This window comes from Cyprinodon tularosa, unplaced genomic scaffold, assembly GCF_016077235.1.
Source record: "Cyprinodon tularosa strain WSP-4 unplaced genomic scaffold, ASM1607723v1 ctg1148, whole genome shotgun sequence".
Classification (NCBI taxonomy): Eukaryota; Metazoa; Chordata; class Actinopteri; order Cyprinodontiformes; family Cyprinodontidae; genus Cyprinodon; species Cyprinodon tularosa.
The window spans coordinates 284941-294323 of record NW_024037946.1 but is presented as its reverse complement, the minus strand read 5'-3'; the positions used below and the strand labels follow the sequence as shown (position 1 = coordinate 294323).

At 36.8% G+C, this 9383-nt stretch overlaps 1 protein-coding gene and 1 long non-coding RNA gene across 7 annotated transcripts; both read left to right on the top strand.

The window, feature by feature from the left end:
• The first annotated feature begins 496 nt into the window (after nt 1-496).
• Nucleotides 497-8896, top strand: LOC119796428 (C-type mannose receptor 2-like). 5 transcript variants are annotated; one of them, XM_038304952.1, is made up of 5 exons: nt 497-569; nt 758-1042; nt 7650-7751; nt 7888-8241; nt 8509-8896. In XM_038304952.1, the coding sequence occupies exons 1-5, from the start codon at nt 536-538 to the stop codon at nt 8847-8849; spliced, it is 1116 nt and encodes a 371-aa protein (XP_038160880.1). In that variant the 5' UTR covers nt 497-535; the 3' UTR covers nt 8850-8896. The 5 variants fall into 5 exon arrangements, with proteins under 5 accessions (XP_038160880.1, XP_038160899.1, XP_038160910.1 ...); XM_038304971.1 differs by lacking the exons at nt 7650-7751; nt 7888-8241 and adding exons at nt 1276-1617; nt 1886-2031 and having other exon boundaries at nt 758-1141; nt 8655-8891; XM_038304982.1 differs by lacking the exons at nt 7650-7751; nt 7888-8241 and adding an exon at nt 1276-1617 and having other exon boundaries at nt 758-1141.
• Nucleotides 6824-7640, top strand: LOC119796442. Of its 2 annotated transcripts, none has more exons than XR_005282468.1 (3): nt 6824-6911; nt 7126-7194; nt 7365-7640. It is a non-coding gene; the product is annotated as an uncharacterized LOC119796442 (long non-coding RNA). The 2 variants fall into 2 exon arrangements; XR_005282470.1 differs by having other exon boundaries at nt 7069-7194.
• Nucleotides 8897-9383: the final 487 nt, after the last annotated feature.

The following is a 9383-nucleotide window of genomic DNA, read 5'->3' as shown; positions in this document are numbered from 1 at the left end:
CAATGAAACTTAAGATCAATAGTGTCCCTACCAAAGTTGAAATCAAACCTATGCCCTGCAAGGAGCTGATACTAGTAGCTCAAAGAGATGAAAAATGTTTGTCATGATGTTTTTAAGGTTCAGGTTTGTTATTGTTTCAGGAAAGTGTTTGATTGAATTATCATCCTGATAAATAGATGTTATTTTTTTTTTTTTGATTATGTCTTAATCCCCTTCATGTGGTGCAGAGACTATTTTCATTAAAAACATTTAGTTTTTTATCCTAGATCTGAGAATGTAACAAATCAACATTAGGAGACAGTTTTCCACAGACATTTAACAAGAAATATTTTATAAAAAATATGTCCCAGCAGGGTCTTTCAGTTCACTGTCTGACTCTAATCTAATTGATTCCTTCATTTTATCTATATCAGGTCATCACTTTAATAGTTGGTTAAAGAAAAGTTGGCTTAATAATTTACAGTTTGCTTTGATTCTGTTGTTTTCTCCATCTTAGATACACAGCTGAGATAAAAATAATCATCTGACAACAAATATGTGGTGGAGTCAGATTTTGCTTTTTCTGATGGGTAAGTTGATGGAAAACACTTAAACTCACTGAAATCTTTTGGAGGAAATAATGACCCTGATTCTGAGGAAATCAGTCTGATTTTTTTAAGAACACCATTTTTTTTCTTCTGTTTTTATAGATATAGTGAAATACTGGTAGAGATTTGATCATTTATTAGTTTTCACTGCAATATGTTTATGTTTTCAGGTCAGAGTTGTTTCATCAACTGTCACCTCTATGAGTATCTCTACATTAAAGAGCTAAAGACCTGGACTGAAGCTCAGTTGTACTGCAGAGAGAAACACACTGACCTGGCCACAGTGACTAACATGACAGACATGAAGAGACTCCTCAGTACCAGAGAAGGATATATGAGGGAAGCCTGGATTGGTCTGTATGATCAGACAGATGGTATCAGAACATGGTACTGGTCTCTGCCTGGAGTGGAGTTCAATGAAAGGGAGACAAACTGGAAACCAGGAGAACCAAATGATTTTAGAGGGATGACTGAAAACTGTGGGGTTCTGTTACGAAATCTTGAATGGCTAGATATTCCTTGTGGACTTGAAAGACATTTCATCTGTTATGATGGTACAAATTTGGAATGTTTTAGTTTTTATGGATTAGCAAACTGTATATTTCAGACAGTTAATTTTATTCTTTATGTGCTTAACAGGGAAGCATTCAAAGTAAATATTATGTGAGTTTATTTGTTTACTCCACAGAAACTAATAGAACCCAGAAATACCACTTGATTAGAGAGGAGAAGACCTGGCAGGAAGCTCAGAGTTACTGCAGAGAGAAACACACAGACCTGATCAGTGGAATGAAGCAGCTACAGGATGGAGAACTGGAGAAAGTGATGAGCACTTCATACAGGTACTTTGGTCTGTTCAGAGACACCTGGAGGTGGTCAGATGGAAGCAGTTTCTCATTCAGACATTGGAATGACCAGTTTAACAATTACCAATACAACACTGGTAAATGTGCCATGACTGTGCTTGATGATGAAGGCAGATGGAAGATTGACAGCTGTTATCAGAAAAAACCCTTCATCTGTTATGATGGTGAGTTGGTCCCACATGAATAGAAATGTACTGTATATGGTTAATTATTGCATGTATGCATTTCATTTAATGAGTATATTCTGTTTGTTTTAAAATATGACGTAGAAGTAATTTAAAAGACATTTTCACCCCAAATTGTTTATGTTCATATCTATAGGTTCAAACTGAAAATGTTTCTGTTTGTAAATAGTTTATTTCTGGTTCTTGTTTCTAAATAATTACTCAAAGTTGGAAAATACTTAGTTTGCACTCATACCTTCTGTAACAGATAAAGTGATCCTGATCAAAGAAAATAAAACCTGGGAGGATGCCTTATACTACTGCAGAGATCACTACCATGACCTGGTCACCATCACCAGCCTGGATGAGCAGAGATGGATCCAGGAGAAAGCCAAGAACGCCTCGACTGATTATGTCTGGATTGGACTGCGCTACAACTGCTTGATGAAGGCCTGGTTCTGGGTCTGTAAGGAGAACTGGGGCAGCAATCAGAGCCCGGCCTCAGAAAGATGGAAGAATGACTGTGACATGTCTGGAGCCATGGATGCAGGAGGACAACATAAGTGGTTCCAGAGAAATCCCTCAGAGGAACTGAATTTCATTTGTTCTAAGAATTAAAGCTCAAGCTGATCTCTGGTGTCATCATTTTTATTTTTCCCTACAATTAATTTGTGTGATGATAATGACCATATATTTTCTTAGTCTAAATGTTGGGGTAAAACATTTAGATGGATTAAAACGAAATTGTTCTCATTTCATTTGGTGTTGAATAAAGATACATATTTGATGTTTGACTTTTTAGGTTGTTTGCTTTGAATAAATTGATTGCATCTAGAACTGTCTACTCTTTCTAATGAATTGTACATTTATATAAGTTGTTGGACTATCTTTTTAGAGGATTAATTTTTAAATCATCTATAATTTTTAGAAAATATGTAGGCGTATATACTTTAGATGATCAGTTTAAGTTTTCTTGTGGAGTAAATGTCACAAAAGATGAATTAGTAAATGAAAGGAGAAATTAGAAGTAGTTGGATGTAATTCTACTTCTAATATAGAAGTAGAATTTTCTGCCTGGCTGCAAAAGAACTGCCCAGCACTGATCTTCACTAGCCTCTCATTTTCATGAAGAGCTTTATTTTTTAGACTTTTCTTTCTGAGCTTGAAGAACAGCTTCTGTGTACTACCCTAGTGATGACACCATTGATTCAAGCACTGTAATCTTTATCATATCTCTCCTCTGAAGGATTCTTGACAGAAAACTGAGCTCTGTGAGGGCATCATACACAACTACAAGACTGAAAACAAAGGAGTTGAGAACCTTATAGATTCCTTTGTATTTCAGTCTGTTGAATCCCTCTACACAGCATTGGCTGATGAAGAAAATTGCACCTGGAGCACTTTGTAGTTCTCCCATAACTGTCTTATAGTTCTCTCACTTGAAGCAAAGCAGCAAACAGTGGAGACACATCCTATGATGAGAGAATGCTGGCCAACGGCTGTGTATAACTCTCTCTGGTTCTTAGGTGAGGTTTGATATAGACTGTAGAGCTTGTAAAAAATAGCTGAAATGTTTTAGTCCACTGACTTTTTTCAGGACATCACCAATTCTCAATCCTAGGCAATGATTTAACCAGTGCCACAAAAACAATATCTGCATCGCAAATACGGCCTTTTTGTTCAGCATTACTGAAGCTGCATCACATGCAAAGACTGTTAAGTAATTGCCAAAACACTGGTCATCAAAGCTATATTTTTTAAGACATCCAAGCAGTGGCTTTGTGATAACATCTGCTGTGGTTCCATCCCGCTCCATCAGCTTAAAAATTTATATAAATGCTAACTATATGGTTATTTTGGTTTTCCCAAATCTAAAGCCCAACAGCTTAATCTTAGACACCTGGTCCACCAGTGCTCCCTCTGGTGACAGATGGAGATCATTGGTACATGACTGAACCCACTGATTACATTTGTCTTCAAAACACATTTTAAAAACAGTTTAGCAATATATATATATATTTTTTTCATTTTCTGGATTCGTAGCAAACCATTGATCATGTTAATTATAAACTTATAAAGTATAACATTAAACTTAATTTAATGTTATATAGTTTTAAAAATAGCATGATGCAATGCCACATAAATGAGAATATTTGTCTTGTAGCCCCTCAGAGCCAGAGGGTGTGTAGAGCAGCACCAAGTACCAGCCATAAGCACACAATGCCTAAGTTGGCAGGTAGGATTACTCATTAAGTGAATATTATTTTAATCTATATACACAGAATAATCTGTATACTCCCAAGTATGACCATTTTGGTCAAATATAACTTAGTGTCAGAAGCAAAAAGAGTAGTGATAATGGAATAGCTCCTGTTGGTATGGAAGAAACAAGGTATGGCTGATATATATTGTGTGACCAAACAAGTATAAGTTCTACATGCTTTCTATACCCAAGGCATATAGGTGACTGGTTATAATTTTAACATTAAAAGTAAATACTAGCAACACAAATCCCACATGTGAAATTAAATATTATGTAATGTGAAATGAAGCAGAACACTTAGCCCTTGACATACTGTATCTTAATTGGTTAAGTTCGAATGTATTTTCCATATCGAATGTGCTAATGCTTTAAAGATTACTATTGTTTTAAGTGATGTAGTTGCAGAAGAGTTTAAAGAAACTGGAGCAAGTGTGAAATATTCATATTTTCAGTTATTTTATTTCCCTTTTAAGGTTTAAAAATATGTGAACATTTATTTGACAAGAATTCTGATATTGTTGAAAAGAACATGTTAGAAAGAATTATGATTTGAGTCCGCACTCATGTTTAAATGAATCTACAGTAGTAGCCATTCAAAATTTCCCTACTTTCCTTGATTGGCCCTTGGCTCGTCCTTGGCTAGTCCCCTACAATTCCATTTTAAACATCTAAAATATTCTTTCTGTCATGACTGGACATTAAGATCTAAAGAGAGGCATTATCTCTTGGTCAGACCCTGTAATTCAGTGAAAGGGTGTAGTCACAGTAAAAAAAGTGGCTGGAAGTTGGAGGGGTTTTGCTGCCATTTGGCTGGCTTTTGACTGGCAAGGGCTATTTTGAATGGCTGCTACTGTGCATTGTGCATAAACCCTAAAGTGTTCTGTATTTGAAGTAAATGGTAAATGGCCTGTACTTATATAGCGCTTTTACAACTCAGGAGACTAGACCAACATTTAGTCATTCACACATTCACAGACACACTGATAGTGGCAAACTATATTGTAGCCACAGCTGCCCTGGAGCTCACTGATAGAAGCAAGGCTGCTGTACTCTGGCACCACCAGGCCCTCTGACCACCATCAGTAGACAATGCAGGTGAATTGTCTTGCCCAAGGACACAAGACACTGAAAGCCGGGGCCAGGTTTTCAACTGACAACCCTTTTTTCTCCTTCATCTGACAACACTGCCACCCCCCCCCCACCCCACCCCAACCAACACACACACACACACACACACACACACACACACACACACACACACACACACTCACACACACACACACACACACACACACACACACACACACACACACACACACACACACACACACACACACACTCACACACACACACACACACACACACACAGTACTGTTTGTTTGCATTTAGATTGTGATCTTATTAAGTGGGCCTTACTGAGGCAAGAAACTCCATGGCTTAATATGAGCCGCACTCTGGCCCTGCTGATGAATGTTTGGAGCTGATCTGATCTACAGTACCAGGGCTGAATTTTTTTCCTAGTCTGCCCCTGGAAGCAAAACACAGATTTCTACAATTAGCTCAGAGTTAAAGGTGTCGCTGTTGTGAATATTTGATGCAAACTTTACCTTTATCCTAACGCCCCCCCCAAAATAAGTGCAGCATATATTAGCACATATTGCCTTTACTAGGCATCCCCAGCTTGTCGAGCAGAAGACGTCCATTTTGAGCCTGGTTCTGACGGAGATTTCTTTAAAAATTTGATTTTTTTTCTCTCCACTTTTGCTTCATGCTTGCTCATCATGGAGGTTCTTATGATCCTGCTCTTGTTCTTGCTGATATTTATCTTCATTCCATCTCGTTTCCACTACCAGTTTCACTCCAGAGCGGATCCATTCCTGTTCTCATGCAGCAGCTCAGGCATATAACCAGAGTAAATTTCAGCGCTTATCTTTCCCGCCAAGGTCTTAGCGCCAAAGCCTTAAAGTATTGTATCAATAAAACCCTTCTAATTGCAGTCTTTCTTAATGTGATTTTAGATGAAATACAAATTCATATTTATGTATCAGTTTTTCCAATATACAGGAACACTATATATTGGGCTGTATCAATAATGGGTCAGGATAAAGATCAGGAGTGGAAACACTTTGACAATTTAATGTTTACAATAAAACTAAAGGTAGAACACTAACAACAAAAAAGTTTGTGGAATTACATCCTAGAACCTTTCTTACATCTCCCCTGCTCTACCAGCAGCTGCCAGTAATGAAGAGAACAACTTCCTTGTTTAGATCAGAGATTGATTAGTCTCACCTTGTATTGCTTCCTTTATATAGTTTTTATTTCTTTACTTCGTTGCTCTTACAAAACATCTGTAGACTATATAAAATGTAAAAGGCTCTAATGTAAAAGGCTAAAAACCTCTTTAAATTATCATGGTTTCAGTAGAGATGCTTTATAAATCCATAAATATATATATATATATTTTTTTTAGAAACTGGTTGTTGCTTTTATTGTATATTGTGAACAAATAATTAGGTTAGTCGATCATTTCTGGAAACACTCTTATAAGTTACTGACATATACTTAGAATCTACTGAATGGAGATTGTTTAGCAGAGCACCCTTTACACAAAGGCTGCTTAGTGATGAATTTCCTCTGAACTCTGGCTGTAACCCACCTTATCTTATAGGCAAATAACTACCATAAGGTTTAAACAACTAGAAGCACAAAGACAATAAAACATGTCTACATCTGGTTCCTTACCATCACCATGCTTTACTGAATAAAGGCTGTCACTGTTTTCTCTGTAACCAAATGTTAGGAGGTTTGTTCATCTAGTTAACATTTTTTCCTTCCTCTCATGGTTTATGATTCCTTACATGGCAAACATGTTTATCTCCTGTTTTGAATATACGAATAATGAAATGGCTAAATTCAGCTGCTGTTCAGACATTTGGGAAACTTTGATACCAACAGTTTATCTGAGGCAGTTTTCAGCAGAGCATCAATAAAAGAACGTCCCATTTACTGAGGAGAAATAGAAGCAGAGGTAAGCTCAGCTCACTCTCTGATGTTTGGCTTAACTCTAATTAAAACATAATAATTATGTCTAACTTCGCATATGCACTTCTTTCATTGGTAAATTTTTTAAAGTTTTTTCCTCCATGCTTTGGTTCCTTTGGTCTCCCTGTATTGCTTCTGTATAGTGGAAGGAGAGCTGCGGATTTTTAAAGCTTAATTTGAATGGGATCTTTGTCCAACAGAGACTGAAGGAAAATATTTTCAACCAACATTAAAGATGCAGTGGTTTGTGATTCTGCTGTATCTGATGGGTAAGTTAATGTAAAGCAAAACCAGACTTGGTTGGTGAGACTGGTTTCTAATATGGCAGACTCAGCAGTAGAATAACAATCTTCCCAAAATATTTTATATTAAGTACTACCATAAACACTGCTGGCGATGTTATTTTAAAGTAAATACCACAACATTTATATGTTTTCAGGACAGATTTGTTTCATCAACTGTCAGCTCTATGAGTATCACTACATTAATAAGGAAAAGACCTGGACTGAAGCTCAGCAGTACTGCAGAGAGAAACACACTGACCTGGCCACAGTGTCTAACATGGCAGACATGAAGAGACTCAACAGTACCAGAGCAGGAGATAAGAGGGAAGCTTGGATTGGTCTGTATGATCAGACAGATGGTAACAGAACATGGTACTGGTCTCTGCCTGGAGTGGAGTTCAATGAAAGGGAGACAAACTGGGGCACAAATGAACCAACAGATAAAGGAAATGGAAATCCTGAGAACTGTGGATATTTAAATAAGGACCTTAACTGGACAGATACTGGTTGCCAACATACATACCATTTCCTCTGTTATGATGGTGAGAATGTTGATTTACTTTTCTGTAGTTTGTTTATGGGTTGTCAAATTATTCTCTTTGTTTTATTGAGTAATTTTCCTATAAAGAAGAAACATGCAAAGTTAATGTGATGTGAGTTTATCTGTTTACTCCACAGAAACTAATAGAACCCAGAAATACCACTTGATTAGAGAGGAGAAGACCTGGCAGGAAGCTCAGAGTTACTGCAGAGAGAATCACACAGACCTGATCAGTGGAATGAAGCAGCTACAGGATGGAGAACTGAAGGAAGTGATGAAGTCTGTGGTAGAATGGACATACATATATTTTGGTCTGTTCAGAGACACCTGGAGGTGGTCAGATGGAAGCAGTTTCTCTTTCAGACACTGGAATGACGGGTTAAACAATCAGCAATACAAGACTGGTCAATGTGCTGTTGCTGGAATTGATGATGAAGGCAGATGGAAGAATGACAGCTGTAATAAGAAAAAACCCTTCATCTGTTTTAAAGGTATATATTTTTTTATCAAATATGACTTTTAAGCCAAGAACTATGTAGGAATATAATGTCTACATATTCTTCATGCATTCTTGTGTTAACATATCTATTATCAGTATTCATATGTTTCCTCCATGAAAAACATTGTTTTGAAATATCAGAGGTCATAATTTGCTTCTCTTAACCTAAAGATTCTACTCATATTTTCTGATTAAATATTCAAGCAAATTAAAAAGTGAAAAAATATTTGTTTTTTTCCCATTTCTACCACTCTGGCAGATAATGTGATCCTGATCAAAGAAAAGATGAACTGGGAGGATGCCTTATACTACTGCAGAGATCACTACCATGACCTGGTCACCATCACCAGCCTGGATGAGCAGAGATGGGTCCAGGAGAAAGCCAAGAACGCTTCAACTGATTATGTCTGGATGGGACTGCGCTACACCTGTACTCTGGATTTCTGGTTCTGGGTCAGTGATGAGGTGGTCAGGTATAAGAACTGGGCCTCAGGGGAACCAGTGGATGACTGTGACATGTCTGGAGCCATGGAGACAGGAGGAGAACATAAGTGGAGGAAAAAAAAAGATAATGAGATTTTTAATTTTGTCTGTTTTTAAAAAAATTTTTTTAACTTTGATTATTTTCTGTTCTTTAATACTTTCAAACTTGTACAACAAAATGTCTGACAGTTGAGAATTATGTGTATATTATAATCTTTTAACCAGATTATAGCAATGGAATATAGCTAATATTTATTTTATGTTAAACATGTTATGATTATATTTTATGGCTGTTTACTAGTGGGTTTAATGTAGATATAGTTAATATGAATTGTAAAAATAAAGTCATCACATCTGATCACTCATAAAATCTATCAGACTTTTGATTTTCAGGATTCCTTTTTGGGTTCCTTTGGAGTGTGGTTTTGATGTTGGCCTAATTACAGATATTTCATAGGTGGGAGACGCCATGAATGAGAGTGTGTCTACTTCATGTCCTAAAGGCGTGCCACAGGAAGCTGAGTTTAAGTGTTTCTCTTTGGACCTCAGTCCACAATGCAATGTTCTGTTAAAAAAATAAATAATTCAGACCAGAACTACACAAAAAACCCTATTGTGAGGCGTCAAACATGTAGATGTGAAGCTTCAATC